Source organism: Mustela nivalis, assembly GCF_964662115.1.
Source record: "Mustela nivalis genome assembly, chromosome: 1".
NCBI classification, from domain to species: Eukaryota; Metazoa; Chordata; class Mammalia; order Carnivora; family Mustelidae; genus Mustela; species Mustela nivalis.
This window is the reverse complement of record NC_139020.1, coordinates 211,676,823-211,694,268: the sequence shown is the minus strand read 5'-3', so window position 1 is coordinate 211,694,268 and position 17,446 is coordinate 211,676,823. Positions and strand designations below refer to the sequence as shown.

Genomic DNA, 17,446 nt, shown 5'->3' with positions numbered 1-17,446 from the left:
ATGTAATCATCCTAAATAATGCTGTACTGAGGGGTGCCTGGGTGGCTCAGCCGGTTGAGCATCTGACTCTTTTTTTTTTTTTTTGAAATAGAAAAATCAGAGCTAAGTCTTGCTTTATTAGATATTAAGATTTATTACAGATCTATAATAATTAAGGTAATGTGGTATGGGTGCAGAGATAGACTAATGAAATAAAATGGACAGCCTAAAAGCAGATATAGATATATAGACATATATGTGACCAAGATGGCATGGAAGATTAGCGGAGGATGAACAATGTCTCCCATAAATACTGTTCAGATTAAATGTATCCATATGAACAACAAATCAAAATGCTACTTTATGCACACATAAAACCAAGTCTGGGTGGATCAAAGACCTAAATGTGAAAGACAAAATTATCAACACAGGAAAATATCTTCATGATGTCAGGTAGCAAATGATCTCTATCCATTGACTGCAGTTGGAGTATAAAATATGAAAACACATAATAGTAGACCACTAATAATATTCATAGAACTGAATATGTCATTCTTTGATATTTTAATGTGTAAATATTAGAGCATCTGACTCTTTTTTTTTAAAGATTTTATTTATTTATTTGACAGAGAGAGATCACAAACAGGCAGAGAGGCAGGCAGAGAGAGAGGAGGAAGCAGGCTCCCTGCTGAGCAGAGAGCCCGATGCGGGGCTCGATCCCAGGACCCTGGGATCATGACCTGAGCCGAAGGCAGCGGCTTAACTTACTGAGCCACCCAGGTGCCCCTAGAGCATCTGACTCTTGATTTTAGCTCAGGTCATGATCTCAGGGTCTTGAAATCCAGCCCCGCATCAGGCTCAGCACTGAGTGTGGAGTCTGCTTAAGATTCTCTCTCTCTCTCTCTCTCTCCCCACCTCACCTCACTCCCTCTCCCATGTGCACGGCACAAACTCTATCTCTCCCTCTCTCTCTCTCTCTCAAAAAAAAAAAAACATACTGAATTGCACACTGGAAATATACTAAGAGAGTAGATTTCAGCTATGCTCATCACACACAAAAATGGTGACTGTGTAAGGAGATGCTATGTTAATTAGCTGGACTGTAGTAATCATTGCATTATGAATATTCATATCAAATAATCATCTGGTATGCCTTAAATATACACTATATTTTACACATATAGACGTTAAATATATAGAGTGCTGAGAATCGGGCCCATGGCAGGTACTCGTGCAAGGCCATGAGATAAAACTGTTGTCAAGAAAGGTTGGTTAGGGTTTTGTAGGTTCTAGGGAACTTAGAGAGCGCTGAGCCCACTGGGACGTTTGGATGAACTGATACCAGGCAAATGTGAGGGTTTCTTTATAGCAGGACCAAATACCCCAAACCAGAGTGGCATCCTGGGTGTCTGACCGCTGCATCAGTCAGTATCTTCTGGTTTTAAGTCACTACAGCCCAACCCAAACTGATTTAAACAGGAAAGGAATGCATCGGTTCATGAAATTGAAAAGTTCAAACATCTTTCCTCTAAATGGAACGGTAGCCTGCGTGACCTTTTGTGCCTGGATTCTGTCATTGAGCACCATGTTTTTGAGGGTTATCTACTTTGTAGCATGTATCAATACTTCACTCCTTTCTATGGCCCAATAATATTCCATTTTATAGATATGCCATTCTTTGTTGGTCTATCGATCAGTTAGAGACCTAGGTAAAGTCACAGAGACAGAAAGCAGACAGTGGTTACCAGGGAGAAGGAAGAGATAGGGAATGGCAGGTGACTGCCTAATGGGGACAGAGTTTACTTTTGGGCTGAGAAAAAAGTCTTGGAACTAGATGAGGTGCTCATTCCATGACATGGTGAGGTGTCAAATGTCACTGAAGTGTACACTTTATTTATTTATAAAGATTTTATTTATTTATTTGACAGAGAGAGATCACAAGCAGGCAGAGAGGCAGGCAGAGGGAGAGGGAGAAGCAGGCTCCCTGCTGAACAGAGAGCCTGACACGGGGCTTAGTCCCAGGACCCTGAGACCATGACCTGAGCCGAAGGCAGAGGGTTAACCCACTGAGCCACCCAGGCGCCCCACAAAGTGTACACTTTAAAGTGGTTCATGGTTAGATTTTTTTATTGCTGTAAAAGATACACAATATCTTATACATACATAAGACATATATATTTGATAATTATAAATACAAATTTTTATATTTGAATACTATATAAATAAATAGAACATTTATTATTTTAACCATTTGTAAGTGTACAATTTAGTGGCATTAAGTCTGCTCACAATGTTGTCTACCCATTACTACTACATCCCAAACTGTTCCTCTTCCCCCACAGAAACTGTGTCCCCATGAAACACTGACTCCCCACCCCCGCCTCCAACCCCTGACTCCCACCATCTACTTTCTGTCTCTGTGAATGTGCTTGCTCTAGGGACCTTATGGAATTCTACAATAATTGTCCTTCTGTTTCTGGCTTATTTCACTGAGCAGAACATTTTCAAGGTTTATTCATACTGCAGCATAAATCAAAATATCATTCCTTTTTCTGGCTGAGTAATATTCCATTATATGTATATACTACATTTTGTTTTCAGTTAATGTTTAACTTTATGTTATATGAATTTCATCTCAATAAACAGGGATTCAAGGGTAGTGTCAGCTTCAGGTACAGCTCGATCTTTATCAGAAAAGATGTGGCTTACTTTTTTCCCTTCTGTGCCAGTCCCCAAGTCTCGCTCACATCTTTATCAGAAAAAATGTGGCTTACTTTTTCCCCTTCTGTGCCAGTCCCCAAGTCTGGGCTCAGCCTCTCCCCTGTCCTGTTATGTTTCCCACACCCCCACTTTTGTCTCTCTTCACAGTTCCTGTGCCTTAAGAACATCCGAACATTCTTGTCTACCTGCTGTGAGAAGTTTGGCCTCAAGCGGAGTGAACTCTTTGAGGCTTTTGACCTCTTCGATGTGCAGGATTTTGGGAAGGTAAGCTGGGGCTGAACTGCTCATGGGGCTGGGCATGTAGAGCTGAGAGATTGGATTTTAGTCCATTTCCATGAATATTTCCATCGGGAAAGCTAAGTGCTGTCGGGGAGAAGAATAGGTAAGTCAGACGAGGCAATACACCAGGTGCAAAGAGCATGAGACCTGTGCAGCTGGGTTATAGTCCCTGCTTTGCTACTTGTTGTGTGACCTCAGATTTGTGACCATGCCTCTCTGGTCCCTCCTTTCTAACACAGGAATGATATCATCCTATGCTTTCTGAGTGGTTGTAAGGATTGCATAGAAGAAGGCAATCAAGTGGTGGGTGCTTAGTTAAGGGAACCTTGACCTACTACATGGAGAAGTGAAGGTGGAGAAAATCCTGAATTAGGCTCTTAGGGGTATGGATCTAACCATAATGTCTAGCCTCCGATGTTGGAGTCTGAGGCTATGTTCTGGCATGTGGGTGGGTAAAGGGCTTACTGAGCAACCATGGCCCTTGTCACAGGTCATCTACACCCTGTCTGCTCTGTCCTGGACCCCCATTGCCCAGAATAAGGGGATCATGTGAGTAACCATTTGAGCTGGCGTCCTTGGGTTGATCTGGCCCTAGTCCTTCCCTCCTGGAAGTGCCCCTCCCACCCGGCCCCCAGGCCTGTGGCTCATACCATTGTGGCTCCCCCAGGCCGTTCCCCACTGAGGAGGACAGTGTGGGTGATGAAGACATCTACAGCGGCCTGTCTGACCAGATCGAGTGAGTGTCTGAGACCACCACCCTGCCCTGGGGCTGTGAGGGGACACGGGCTGCCCTAGGGGGTCTGAGGGGACATGGCCCTGCCCTGGGAGGTGAGGTCTGAGAGGACATGGCTCTGCCCTGTCGATCTGAGGGGACACGAGTTTGATTTGGGTGGGACCTGAGGGGTCCCTGGCCTGGGAGCTCCGAGGGCCCTGGCTGACTCCACACCCCTCAGCGACACGGTGGAGGAGGATGAGGACCTGTACGACTGCGTGGAGAACGAGGAGGCGGAGGGCGATGAGATCTATGAAGACCTCATGCGCACGGAGCCCATGCCCATGCCGGTGCGTGGGGCTGAGTGCCGCGTCTGGGCGGGCGCATGGCCGGGGCCGTGGCAGCCCCGGGTCCCCTAACACTGACCTGTCCTCCCCATTCTCAGCCCAAGATGACAGAGTATGACAAGCGGTGCTGCTGCTTGCGGGAGATCCAGCAGACGGAGGAGAAGTATACAGACACACTAGGCTCTATCCAACAGGTGCGGTGCTCGGACCCAGCCCCTGGCAGGCGCAGGCGCGGGAGCTGGGCGGGCAGGTGCGCATCCGTCGGTGCGGTGGCCTCTGGGCCATTCATGAGAGGCCACCTGTGCCCCAAGCAGGCCTGGAGCTCTTCTCTGCCCCCATTGCTTTCTGCTTCTTCATCTCTGCTTTTCTCTTTCATCCTGTCTCCTGCGTTGACCTGTCGCTCTTTGCTTCGGGGTCTCTCCTTCTTCGGGTGTTCGTCTTTCTTTCCCTATGTGTGTCCATTTATCCCTGTCTATACTGTTCCTATATCCTTGTCCTGTCCTCCTGTCTCAATTACGGCTCTCTGACCTTCTAGTCCCTTCCTTTCAGCCATTGCTTTTTTGAACGGTTTTATTGAGAGAACCTTAATATACCCTACAGCTCACCCATTTAATGGGTGCAATCCAGTGGCTTTTGGTTTATTCACAAGGTTGTGCATCTGTCGCCCTGTTTCGTTTTAGAACCATTTCATCATCCCCTCCAAGAAAACCCATACCTTTTAGCCATCACCCCCTAAAGCCCCATCCTTCCTCAGCCCCTGGCAGCTGTTAATCTGCTTCCCGTCTCCACGATGAGCCTGGTCTGGATGTGTCACTCACGTGGAGTCACACGCCCTGCAGGCTTCTCTGTCTGCTTCCCTCCCTGAGTGTCGCAAGCTCAGGGTCCATCCCCGGGGCAGTGCGAGTCGGTGCCTCGCTCCCGTTCAGGGCTGATTTTCCCGGGTGTGAGTGGACGCACTCATCCGCCGATGGGCATTTGGGGTGCTCTCACTTCCTGACTGTTACGAGGAAGTGCTGGGACAGGTGTTTGTGTGGACATTCTCCAACAGTCTTTCTCTCCCAGTCTCTCTTTCTGACTCTGCCGCCTTGTCCCCGTCTCTCTGGGACTGCGTTGGAGGAAGAGGTCTCGGTCTCCCTTACCCTTTTTTCTCCTCTCACAGCACTTCATGAAACCCCTGCAGCGGTTCCTCAAACCCCAAGACATTGAGATCATCTTCATCAACATCGAGGTGAGCTGACCAGTCCCAAGTCCTCCTGGCCTCCGTCCAGTGGGGACCACCTTCTGGCCCCGCCAGTCTCTGGAGTGCGGGAGGTGGGAGTTGAGCGATGTAGGGCAGGAGGGTGACCCGTCTCCTGCTTGGCTTCCTGAGCCCCGGCCCTCACCCCTTTCTCCGGGTAGGACCTGCTTCGCGTGCACACTCACTTCTTAAAAGAGATGAAGGAAGCTCTGGCCGCCCCAGGTGCGCCCACTCTCTACCAGGTCTTCATCAAATACAAGGAGAGGTGAGACCCAGTTGGCCAGCCCGCACCCCTGGAAGTCACCCTGTCCTGCTCAGGCTGGGCATTTGAGAGAAGTTGCCCTCAGAGACTACTGGACAGGCAGGGCTCTTCCTTCTTTGCTCGTGGGCAAGGGGCTGCCCATCTCTGGTCCAGTCCCCTGCTCTGCCTCTTTGGGGCTGCGTGGTATTGGAAAATCACTTAACTTCTCTGTGCTTCTGCTGCCACATCTATTAAAATCAGTGTGGCACAGGAACGTACCTCTGAGGGTGTGGTGAGGTTTAAAAAAATTGCGGCCGAAAGTGCTTCGCACAGGGCCTGGCACACAGTAGGTGCTCTGTAAGTGTTGGTTAAATGAACGTTGGAGAGCCAATATACCGAGTGCTAAGAGCTTCTTCTGCATCATCTATCTCGTTCAGTGCTACCATAGCTCCTTGTGGGAGGTGCCACTGTTATTCCGTTTTACAGATGGGGAGACTGAGGCTCAGCATCACCCGTCTGGGAAGAGGCGGGGCCTGGACTGCCACCCAGATCTGCCTGACCGTGGTGCTGGCCACCCATACCGGCCCCCTGTCCTCCCCTCAGGTTCCTCGTCTACGGCCGCTACTGCAGCCAGGTGGAGTCGGCCAGCAAGCACCTGGACCGTGTGGCCGCTGCCCGGGAGGACGTACAGATGAAGCTGGAGGTGGGGGCCTGGGCCACATCTGGGGGACTCTCTTACTCCTTCCCATGGCCCCAGGGGCGCCCAGGAGGAGACAGAGTGGGTCGTGCCACTTTCTGCAGCAGCCCAGCCAGGGACCTGCTCTCCGAGGGTTTGGGGAGGGAGGTACTGGCCGGCCGACTGGGAGGGATGGCGCAGGAGGAGGCAGGTGGGAGCACTGAGCCCTGACCGCAGCTGAACCCCAGCTCTGGACTCCGCGCTGACACCAAGCTGAGGTCCTGACCCTGAACTGAACTCTGAGTCCAAACTGATCCCCAGCCCAGCGTGGGCTGAGCCCCAGCCTTGGCTGTGCCCCAAGTCCAGGCTGAGCTTCAGCTTCACAGCGAGCCCCCACCCTGGGCTGATACCACCCTGGCCCAGTGTGTCTCGTGGAAGCCCGGACAGGGCAGAGATGATGAGCAGTCCCCTGTGTGTGCTGTATGTCCCGCCTCTTGGAGGCCCTGACCACCTGTGTCTCGCCCTTGCCAGCCCCACTCAGCTCGTGGAATCTGGGGCTTCTGCCCCAGGCAGGATTTGCCAGTCTTCCAGGAAATTCTTCCTTTTATTTCCTTGGGGGAGACATGATGCTTCATGTTCTAGAAAAATCCACTCCTATCTTCCCCTCATCTTGCTCATTTCTTTCTCTGGCCCCCTAGGAATGTTCTCAGCGAGCAAACAACGGGAGGTTCACCTTGCGGGACCTGCTGATGGTGCCCATGCAGCGGGTCCTCAAGTACCACCTTCTTCTCCAGGTGCGCGAGCGGGGCGGGGCAAGGGCGTGGCTTCCGGACCTCTCTGTGTCCTAGGAGTGGGGTGCAGCGGGGCTTCCAGGGGCCAGGCTCTAGGACCCTCTGGGTGGAAGGAGGAAGCTCGCGGGCCAGGCTTGCCTGGAGGGCCCCTGAGGGGAGACGGCAGGTCCAGGTAATGCCTATCTCTGTGGACCACGCAGGAGCTGGTCAAACACACGCAGGATGCGGTGGAGAAGGACAGCCTGCGGCTGGCCTTGGATGCCATGAGGGTAAGTGGTCACACACAGGCACACGTGCATTCAAGGTAGTGCAGCCCAGGCACACGGTCCCACCCAGGGGCAGCCCCTCCTCTCACCAAGAGTGACACACCTCTGTGACCAGTGAGTGATTCCCAGAATCCCCCTTGGGGACAGGACATGCTGAGGACACCGTCTCTACACCTCCTTCCAGTCCCTGGTGGGAGCTGACCCCTCTCCCCAGCCAGGTAGGGGATTGTGTGGGGGTAGCCTCCTACCTGTCCCCCCCCCCCCCCACCAGGACCTGGCCCAGTGTGTGAATGAGGTCAAGCGGGACAACGAGACGCTGCGGCAGATCACCAACTTCCAGCTGTCCATCGAGAACCTGGTGAGGGGGTGGGGCAGGGAGATCCAGGCGTGTGGCCATATGGGGAGAGCATTTGGTGTCCTCCTTGGTGGCCCCTTGCCAGACCCCCTTCCTTCCGCATAGGACCAGTCTCTGGCGCACTATGGCCGGCCCAAGATCGATGGCGAGCTCAAGATCACCTCCGTGGAGCGGCGCTCCAAGATGGACAGGTGGGTGGAACCAATAGGTAGAGGGTAGAACCTGAGCAGGGGTGGGGCCAGATTTCTAGTTATACCGGGGGGTGGAGCCTGGGTGGACCTGCCGGGAGTACCAGCGTGGGTGTGTGGGTGGAGCCAAGACCGACCGGGGCTGGGATCAGTACCCATCGTGGGGGTGAGATCAGGATGGACAGGCAGGAGGGCACTGCCAAGTTGGCCACAGGGGAGGCGAAGGGCAGGAATCCTAGATGGACAGCAGGTGGGGACAGAGGTGGAGGAGATCAGGCAGGGAGCCCGTGGGGACTGCTGTCAGGACCCCGACAGGGGTACCTGACCCAGCTGCTCGCAGGTACGCCTTCCTGCTGGACAAAGCTCTGCTCATCTGTAAGCGCCGAGGGGACTCCTACGACCTCAAGGACTTTGTGAACCTACATAGCTTCCAGGTTCGAGATGATTCCTCTGGAGATCGAGAAAACAAGAAGGTGGGCTCTGAGGCCAGAACTGGGCTCCCCAGTGCTGGGAAGCCCCTGTGCAGCTCAAGGCTTTCCCCTTGACCTTTAGAATGCCGGGGTGTGTGTGTCCATATGTGACCTGAGTGTGTATATGCTTGTGCGTGCATGTGATTTTAGTTATGGATGTGTATTTGGTTCTCCTCGGTAGACCATTACAAGGGAACCCACGCCGGGTTCTCCTGGAGGCAGAGGCTGTTCTGGCCTGACCCTGTTCTCCCCACAGGGGGTAGGGGAAGGGAGGGTGTGTGGTCCACTCTCTGCAGAGTGGATGCCTTCATTCTGAACCCTGCTTCCTTGCAGTGGACTCACATGTTCCTCCTGATCGAGGACCAAGGGGCCCAGGGCTATGAGCTGTTCTTCAAGACTCGAGAACTAAAGAAGAAGTGGATGGAGCAGTTCGAGATGGCCATGTGAGACCCCCCCCACCCCCCCCCGTCCTGTCTGCATACGGGCAGGGGCTGAGAGGCAATTCTGCAGGGCCCCTCTGAACCTCAGTTTCCTCATCTGGGAAATGGGAGGGATAGGCTTTTGATGCTGCCAGCATTTTCAGAATGCCACGGGTCTGTGTGAGCTCCTGCCACCAGGCTGGACCCCTCTTCTTCCTCCTCCTCCTTTTTCTTTCTCTTCTTGAGGTGAAATTCATGTAACAAAAAATCGAACTATTTAGAAGTGCGTGTTTGGGTGGCATGTAGTACATCACAGCGTTGTGCCATCATCAGCTCTGTCTGGCTCCAGAGCATTTTCATCCTCTCAGAAGGAAACCCTGCAGCGGCAAAGCAGTCACTCCCCACCCGCCCCTGCTCCCAGCCCCTGGCAACCACCAGTTTGCGCTGGGTCTCCACCCCTGTTCGTAGCAGCACTTCTCACAATGGCCAAAAGGTGGCGACAACCCAAATGCCCATCAGTGCTGGGAGGGGGAGGCAAGATGGGGTTGATGCAGCATATCCAATATGGCAGCTCTGATGCATCCAAGCGGCAGCCCGCGTCCCTACTTCATTCCCTTGTGCGGCTGAATACTGCTCCATCACATGGAATTCTCTCCCCTCTCCAGCTCCAACATCTACCCTGAGAACGCTACGGCCAACGGGCATGACTTCCAGATGTTCTCCTTTGAGGAGACCACATCGTGCAGGGCTTGCCAGATGCTGCTGAGGTGGGCATCTGCGAGGATGGCCCTGGGGCCTGGACTTGGGGAACTCTTCCTCCTTAGAGGGGCGCCTCCAGCCATCTGTCCCCCGAGTTGGGAGGTTGGAGGCTCTTCGAGTTTCAGCTCTGTCATCTCTTTCCGGCCCTAAAGAGAACCCAAGGGGACCCTTGGCAAAATGATGGCCTGTGTCTCTTCAACATCACTGACTTTCCTTTCTCTTGCTTTGGCGTCCCAGAGGCACCTTCTATCAGGGGTACCGGTGTCATCGGTGCCGGGCACCTGCACATAAGGAATGTCTGGGAAGGGTCCCTCCGTGTGGCCGACATGGGCAAGGTACCACAGGGCGAGAGAGGGTGGGAGGTGGGCTTGGCTCCGTGTGGGCGATTTCCCATCCTCACTATTTCTTTTTCCATCCCGTAGATCTTTCAGGAACTATGAAGAAGGTAAGATCCCCCCATGCTCCTTTCTCTGCATGGCAAGTCATGGGGATTAAGGAGGGGTGGGCAGGGCCCTTTGCTGGGTGCTCACATAGGCGCTGAGGAGGCCCCAGGCTGGGCCCAGTAGCCACACTTGCTTTCTTGGTCTCTCCCTCCAGGATAAGCCACATCGCCGGGCTCAGGACAAGAAAAGGAATGAGCTGGGTAAGTCTGGGGTGGGGGCGGGGGGCGGGATGTGCAGTGTGGAGCAGGAGGAAATCCAGTCCTTGCCTCAGATCTCACAATTATATTATTGACAACATAAGGTCCTGCTTATAAAGCTGGGATCCCATTTGTTCCACTCCTAGAAACCTGAAAGGAATTTAAAAATAACCAACTCAAATTCTTTACTTGCTTTGCTCAAGCCCTAGGAAGAGATGCATAGGGTAGTCCTTACTAAGATGCTCCCTCTCTCACCACCCACTTCTCTTACCCTCTGTCTCTTTTTGCATCTTCTCTCCCAGGCTCCTTCTCTAGCCTTCGTCGCTAGGCACTCCTCCGACTGTTCTCTCCTTTCCTCTTGACTCCATGCCACAGAATCTTACTATGATATGTGGTTTCAGCAGAATGCCCTCCACCTCCAAGACGGGGAAGTGAAGGACATGGGTTCTTTTTAGCTCAGCGGCAGGGGGTGGAGGCTGGCGTGGGGGAGGTGCGGAGAGGCCGGACTCATTCCTAAGTTCATGAATTTGGTGGAATCACAGCAGGGATGGGTGACTTGTGTTTAGTATCTACTGTATGCGTCATCTGGGGCAAAGGATGGCTGGAACACCTGTGCTTCCTGTCCCCCACGCACTAGAAGCTCTCAGACTTTCGTGAAGACATGACATTGTGATGGGGGACATCGAGGGCTTTCTGAAGCATGAAACTGAGGGACCTGACAAATCTGAGGCTTCAGGGAAGGCTTCTTGGAGGAGAAGGCATTTAGGTGGACATTCGATGGATGAAGAGGAGTTAGGCAGATGAGGAGGAGGGCAGGGGTGTTCCAGGCAGAGGGAACAGCATGTGCAAAGGCTAAGAGGCAGGGTGTGCGTGTGTCCAGCCTTCATTAAACACATGAGAACAGTTTGGTGTGGCTGGTGGAAGTAAACCCTTTGCCCATAGTCATACAGAGTCAATGTAAAGACCCAGATTTCATATCTACCTATCCCTATCTACCTATATTCATATATAGATATCACCATATAAAGGTCTATAGATATCTATAATATAGATCAATAGGTAGATATAGATATACCAGGTTTATCTGAAATAGTAAAAAATTAGAAACAAATGATCTCAACAGGAGGGATGTATATGTCATTGTGTGTATCTATATTGCATAATCAGTTTTATTCAAAAATAAATATCAGCTTTATTTGTTTTTTTAAAAGATCTATGTATTTATTTGTGTGAGAGAGAGAGCGTGGGAGAGAGAGAGAGAGAGAGAGAGACCAAACACAAGCAGGGGGAGAGCAGGCTGACAGAGAAGCAGGCGCCCCGCTGAGCAAGGAGCCCGGTGTGGAGCTCCGTCCCAGGCCTCTGGGGTCATGACTTAAGCCAAAGGCAGATGCTGCTTCACTGACTGAGCCACCCAGGCGCCCCTTCACTTTTTTTTTTTTTTTAAAGATTTAACTTATTTATTTGAGAGAGAGAGAGAGACATAGGGCACAGGGGGAAACAGGCTTCCTGCTGAGCAGGCAGCCCGATGGATCTTAGGACCCTGAGATCATGATCTGAGTTGAAAGCAGACACTTAACTGACTGAGCCACCCAGGGGCCCTAAGTTACATTTGTTAAAAACTAGAAGTGACCCAAATGTCCTCAATGATGGAAATACATATAAGCGTCTGTGTATTTATTATATATAGGCTTATATTTAGGCATATCATAGATATAGGTTAATATGCATATTTATACGTAATGTATATGCATATATTATATGTAACATATTATATAATATATATCATATATTACATATACACACACATACTTTTTATTAAGATAGAAAATACATCCTGTAAGATTTATAATGTGAACACATCTTAACTACATGGCTCTGTGAATTTCTCCTCCTGTAACTGCCCCGCAGATCAAGGTATGGAACATGTCTCTGATTTCTAGAAATACACGGTCTAATACAAACTGAAACTAGTTTAAATAAAGTTTAAATAACCCCAAACCCCTGTACTCAGCCACACTGGCCACAGCGCCTGTGCTCTGTAGCCGCCTCTGGCTAATGACCGTCCTACTGGACAGCACAGACTTTTGAGCATCTCCACCACACAGAAGGTTTTCCTGAACAGTGCTGCTGGTCCATACCCATCTGACTCTCATCACCATAGATGAGTTTTGCCTTTCTTTGAACTTCACAAAAATGAAATCATGTGGTATGTCCTCTTCCTGCTTCTGGCTTCTTTGATCAGCATCATGTTGGTGAGACTCCCACCTTGTTCATTGCTGTGTAGTATTCCATCGCACAATTATATTGTTCTTGGCATATGCATTTTATTGAGGACATTGGGTTGTTGCCAGTTTTTGGTTTTGTGAAGAAAGCTCATCTAGGATTTTGGTGGACATGAGTGTTTACTTCTCTTGGTCACGTACACCTGAGTGGAATTGTCCGGTCACAAGATAGACACCTATTTAGCTTTGGGAGATAAAGAGTTTTCCCAGTGGACTCTCACCAGCAATGTAGGAGAGTTCCAGGTGCTCCATATCTTCACCACCACTTGGTGCTGTCAGTCCCTACTTTTTGCCATTCTGGTGGGCTGTGAGACCCAGTTTTGAACATCTATGACCACCACTCACACCGAGCCACCACCTTCCCTCCCCTCCAGGCCTGCCGAAGATGGAGGTGTGTCAGGAGTACTATGGGCTTCCTCCACCCCCTGGAGCCTTTGGACCTTTTCTACGGCTCAACCCTGGAGACATCGTGGAGCTTACCAAGGCTGAGGCTGAACAGAACTGGTGGGAGGTACAGGCTGGGCTGTGGAAATGATGGAGAAGGACCGGAGTGTGGCATCATAGGCATAGGCAGCCCTGGGAAGGGTGGTAAACATGGGGATTTCTAGGGCTGGCCTGGCCCTTCTGAGCTGACTGTCTTCCCAGGAAGTTGATAGTGGCTGGCACTCCATGGGTCATGGTCCTGCAGGCCACAGAGAGATAGATGGACAGAGTGGCCACTAGGTAGAAGATCAGCGCACACTCATACACGCATGAATACGTGTAACCTCTCTGTGTCTTTCCCTTCTGGCTTTTTAGGGCAGGAATACAGCTACCAACGAAGTTGGCTGGTTTCCCTGTAACAGAGTCAAGCCCTATGTGCATGTGAGTGCCTCAAATCTGGACATAGTGAGGGCAAGGGGGTCCAGAGAAGGTCCCGTGAGGGTGGGAAGCCTTGGGGTGACACCCCTGAGATAGGGAGGACCTGCCCATCATGGTAGGTCATTCCCAAGTTCGTGTTCTGCCCAACTTGCCTACTGAGCCCAGAGTGGGGGCCACACAGAGAATGATGGCCTGTCCTTTCCCCCTTGATTCTTCTTGTATGAAGGGTCTCTCCCTCATAAAGGAGAAGGAACAGGGGCCCGAAGACTGGCCAGCCCGTTTCCTTCAGAGACAGCAAATATTGTCCCATCAGGTGTGGTGGCCACTCAAGCCTCCTGGCCACCTGCCCACAGTTTGCCCCACCTCTGTTCTTCCCCTGTCCTCTGCTCACCTGACCACCTCATTCTCTGATGACCTCAGATCTTTCCCACTCTCCCCAGACCTCCCTCCCTTATTGTAGTCGCCCTCTGCCTGCTTCACAGCCCCAATAGGAACCCGCAGAGGGGAAACTCTCCCCTGTTTTGTTGCTTCAATTTTGTATCATTCAGGCTTCCAGAAAGGTTGCTAAAATAATGCAAAGAACTCCAAATAGCCTTTCCCCAGATGCACCAGCTGTCAACATTTTGCCTCATTTGCTCTTTCATTCACTCTTTCTCTGCACATTTTATTTTAAAAATTCATATTATTTTTTTCTTGAGACATTTAAAAGTAAGTTTACAGATATATTTTCCCTTCACCCTTAAATACATCCTAAGAAGAACAAGAACCTTTTCTCACATATCCATAGCATGATTTTAACAAACAACCCTGATTTTGACACTTGATGTTGACATTATACTATGATTTAATCTATAGTCCATATTTAAATTTTGACAAATTCCCCCAAAATTGTATTTTAGAGATTTTTTTTTTCTTTTTTGGCCTGGGGCTTCCTGGTTTCTCTGTAATGGAGCTACATTATACATTTCCAATTCCATGGTTCTGTCCAAGTTTATTCACAGATGTTCTACTATAAAGACTAGCTGTGTCCTAATCAATCAATCAACTTACCTATCAATTGTCATCTATGTATCTAATGATCATCTATGTATCTGTGTCTCTGTGTGTCTCTTAATCACTTAGGTATCAATTTATGTATCAAGCTTCTATGTATCTGTGTAGCTGGGTGTGTGTCTATCTGCCCGTTGGTCAGGTATGTACGTACGCATTTATCTCAGGAAATGCCCGTGGATTCTTACTTTAAAGTCCCAGCTTTGGCCAGTGGGAGCCCTTTCAGGCTGGCTCATCTGTTCTTTTGTTATGTCCCCATTATTCTCAGAGCTCTTCCTCATTTTCTGGCCGAATACCAGACCTACCTTGTACTTGCCACGCCCCAGTCTTGGAATCCACCGTTTTCCCAAAGAGCCCTGGCCCTTTCAGTGGGACATGACATTCAGGAGCCAAGATCTGGGCATCTCTCCAGTTTCTGCCTTCAAATGTACTGCCTTCCTAAAGCTACACCCAGCTTAGCCTCCTCCTCTCCCATTACAATGAAGTCTCTGAGAAAAGAGAAAAAAATGACAATTCTCCATTCTACTCAAAGATTCCTTCCTCCTGGCACCACCTACCTTATGAGATAACTACTGTTAGTTGTTTTCTGTGTGCCTCTCCGGCGTTTCTTAGTGCACATCCAAGTAGCTACAAACACGGATTCTCATATCCCCCATGATATATTCAGAAGATTTGATACTCATTATTTTGCTGCCCTTCCCGTTGCCCCTTGCCCCTTAATATATCTTGGGATCTTTCCATATTACTATATGTAGATCAATTTATTCTTTTTTTTTCCCTTCAAAACATTGAGGTGAAAATTGAAAAAAACATAAAATTAGACATTTAAAACCCACACTTCAGTAGTACTTAATGCATCTTGCAACCACTTCATTTACTTGAAATATCTAGAATAGGTGCACCCACAGGGCCAGAAAACAAATGGGAGATTCCCAGATATTAGAGGTTGGGGAGGAATAGGGACTGACCATTTAATGGGTGATACGTATGGGTTTTCTTTTGGGGTGATGTTTTGGAACTGGATAGATTGTTCCTCATTCTTTTTTATTGTTACTATTTTTCAGTTATGGTAAAACACACATAACAAAATTTACCATTTTAGCCATTTTGAGTGGTGCACTAGGAAGATTCACAATTATACAACCATCACCACTGTCCATTTCCAGAACTCTTGTCATCACGCAAAGCTGAGACTCTGTCCCCATGAAACATTAACGCCCCACCCCTTCCCTCAGCCCCTGGTAGATGGTGGGAACCATCTGCTTTCTGTCTCTATGACTGACTCCTCTCGGGACCTCAGATAAATGGTGTTGGTCCTTTTGAGAATGGCTTTTGCACTGAGCATAATGTTTTCAAGGTTCATCCATGTTATAGCAGGTGTTGGAATGTCCTTCTTTTTTTTAAGATTTTATTTATTTATTTGACAGACAGAGATCACAAGTAGGCAGAGAGGCAGGCAGAGAGAGAGGAAGGGAAGCAGGCTCCCTGCTGAGCAGAGAGCCCGATGCGGGACTCAATCCCAGGACTCTGAGATCATGACCTGAGCTGAAGGCAGAGGCTTTAAACCACTGAGCCACCCAGGTGCCCTGGAATGTCCTTCTTTAAGGCTGAATAATAGTCCATTACCTGTTCATCTCTTGGTGGGCACATACCTTTTGGCTATCATGGATAATGTTAGGAACATGGATGGGAAAATCTATCTCTCTTTGAATTCCTGTTTTTAATTCCCTTGGGTAGATACCCAGAAGAGGAACCGCTGGATCATATCGTAATTCTATTTTTAGTGGTTGAGGAACTGCCATCTGCTTTCTTTAGCAGCTGTAACATTTTACATTTCTGCCAGTAGCGCCATAAAGTTTCCAATTTCCCTATAACCTTGCCAACACTGTCTTCTGTTTTTGTTGTTTGTGTTGTGGTTTGGTTTTGTTTTGTTTTACGGTAACCCTCCGAACGTGGTGGAAGCAAGCACCTTTGTATTTATTCAGACCAGGAGTTGGGCTTTTCGTAAATAGACAGATCATGCAGGTTTTCATCTTTGCAGATCAGAGGCTCTCCTGGTGACCTCTCACCGCTGCCAGAGAAGTGCAAAAAAGCACGAGAGGGCATGGCTGTGTTCTAGTAAACATTTGTGTTTTGGGACTTTGGCATGTGAATTTCATCCCATTCCCACAGGCTAGGCAATATCATTCTTCCTTTAATTTTTGTCGACCATTTAAAAACTTAAAATCCATTCTTGGCATGAGGGTCATCCTAAAACAATTGGCTGCTCAGTCCCTCAGTGAACAGCACAGTGCCCGGCACTCAGTAAGTGATGGTGAAATGAATGATAGTAGATGATCGCGAATAATGGAGTGCCTTGCGAACCTGGGCTCTCGATCCTAAATCCCAGTCTCTGTCTGTGTCCCTAGGGCCCCCCTCAGGACCTGTCTGTCCATCTCTGGTGAGTAGAACTACGTTTCTTATTTTCAACTTGAGGCCCCCTGGGGTCCCAGGTGCAGCACGAAAACCATACTCCAGCCCCTTGGTTACTCATTTTTTGAACTCTGGGTATTGACCGCTGGGTTGAGCCCTGTGCCCAGGGCTGCTGAAGAGTGAGCTAGCAAAAGAGGGTCCCTGACTCTGGGAGATTAGGGTCTCACTGGAAGGAAAATGATGGGTGGGGGTGGGAATAGCAGCTCCTCCCTCCTGCTTTTGAATATCTGTTGCAGGTAGAACAGTGAGGGTTAGAGGTTTACAGTGTTGCTTTTGTAGCCCACTGACCTGGGTGCAAATGCTAAGTCCCACATTTCCCAGCTGTGTGATCTTGGGCCAGTAATTCAACCTCTCTGAGTTTTAGCTCTCCTTTCTGGAAAATAGATTGATACCAACATCTACTTTATAGGGTTTCTATAAGGCTTTAATAAGCTATTACCTGTACAGTTCTTAGTCCTGTGCCTGGCACACAGTAAGCCCTTTATTATCCATGATTAGATGAGATCTGTTCCTATTGTGGCCATCTCATTCTGACGACATTTCATCCATTCTAAATGCACTTTTTTTTTTCACGTTTGAACCACTCTGACATTGGAATGGCTCTTACAGTCAATGGAAGATCAGTCTTCTGCCTCATGTTATGGGTAGGAGTTTTTATTTCATAATGGCCCGTGAAAGAACAGTGCCCTTTACGGTTGCTG

At 49.5% G+C, this 17,446-nt stretch overlaps 1 protein-coding gene across 2 annotated transcripts in view; it reads left to right on the top strand.

The window, feature by feature from the left end:
- VAV1 (vav guanine nucleotide exchange factor 1) overlaps nucleotides 1–17,446 on the top strand; it is a 48,568-nt gene that overhangs the window by 22,616 nt on the left and 8,506 nt on the right. For both annotated transcript variants that reach the window (XM_082734101.1, XM_082734102.1), the window contains exons 2-22: nucleotides 2,848–2,964; nucleotides 3,470–3,528; nucleotides 3,647–3,715; nucleotides 3,933–4,041; nucleotides 4,137–4,232; nucleotides 5,198–5,266; nucleotides 5,437–5,540; nucleotides 6,120–6,219; nucleotides 6,891–6,986; nucleotides 7,184–7,252; nucleotides 7,521–7,607; nucleotides 7,710–7,795; nucleotides 8,133–8,265; nucleotides 8,596–8,705; nucleotides 9,347–9,448; nucleotides 9,678–9,775; nucleotides 9,863–9,885; nucleotides 10,038–10,083; nucleotides 12,737–12,873; nucleotides 13,161–13,226; nucleotides 16,682–16,713. In XM_082734101.1, the coding sequence (XP_082590227.1) occupies nucleotides 2,848–2,964; nucleotides 3,470–3,528; nucleotides 3,647–3,715; nucleotides 3,933–4,041; nucleotides 4,137–4,232; nucleotides 5,198–5,266; nucleotides 5,437–5,540; nucleotides 6,120–6,219; nucleotides 6,891–6,986; nucleotides 7,184–7,252; nucleotides 7,521–7,607; nucleotides 7,710–7,795; nucleotides 8,133–8,265; nucleotides 8,596–8,705; nucleotides 9,347–9,448; nucleotides 9,678–9,775; nucleotides 9,863–9,885; nucleotides 10,038–10,083; nucleotides 12,737–12,873; nucleotides 13,161–13,226; nucleotides 16,682–16,713 (1,808 nt within the window). The remainder of the gene's footprint in view (nucleotides 1–2,847; nucleotides 2,965–3,469; nucleotides 3,529–3,646; nucleotides 3,716–3,932; nucleotides 4,042–4,136; nucleotides 4,233–5,197; nucleotides 5,267–5,436; nucleotides 5,541–6,119; nucleotides 6,220–6,890; nucleotides 6,987–7,183; nucleotides 7,253–7,520; nucleotides 7,608–7,709; nucleotides 7,796–8,132; nucleotides 8,266–8,595; nucleotides 8,706–9,346; nucleotides 9,449–9,677; nucleotides 9,776–9,862; nucleotides 9,886–10,037; nucleotides 10,084–12,736; nucleotides 12,874–13,160; nucleotides 13,227–16,681; nucleotides 16,714–17,446) is intronic.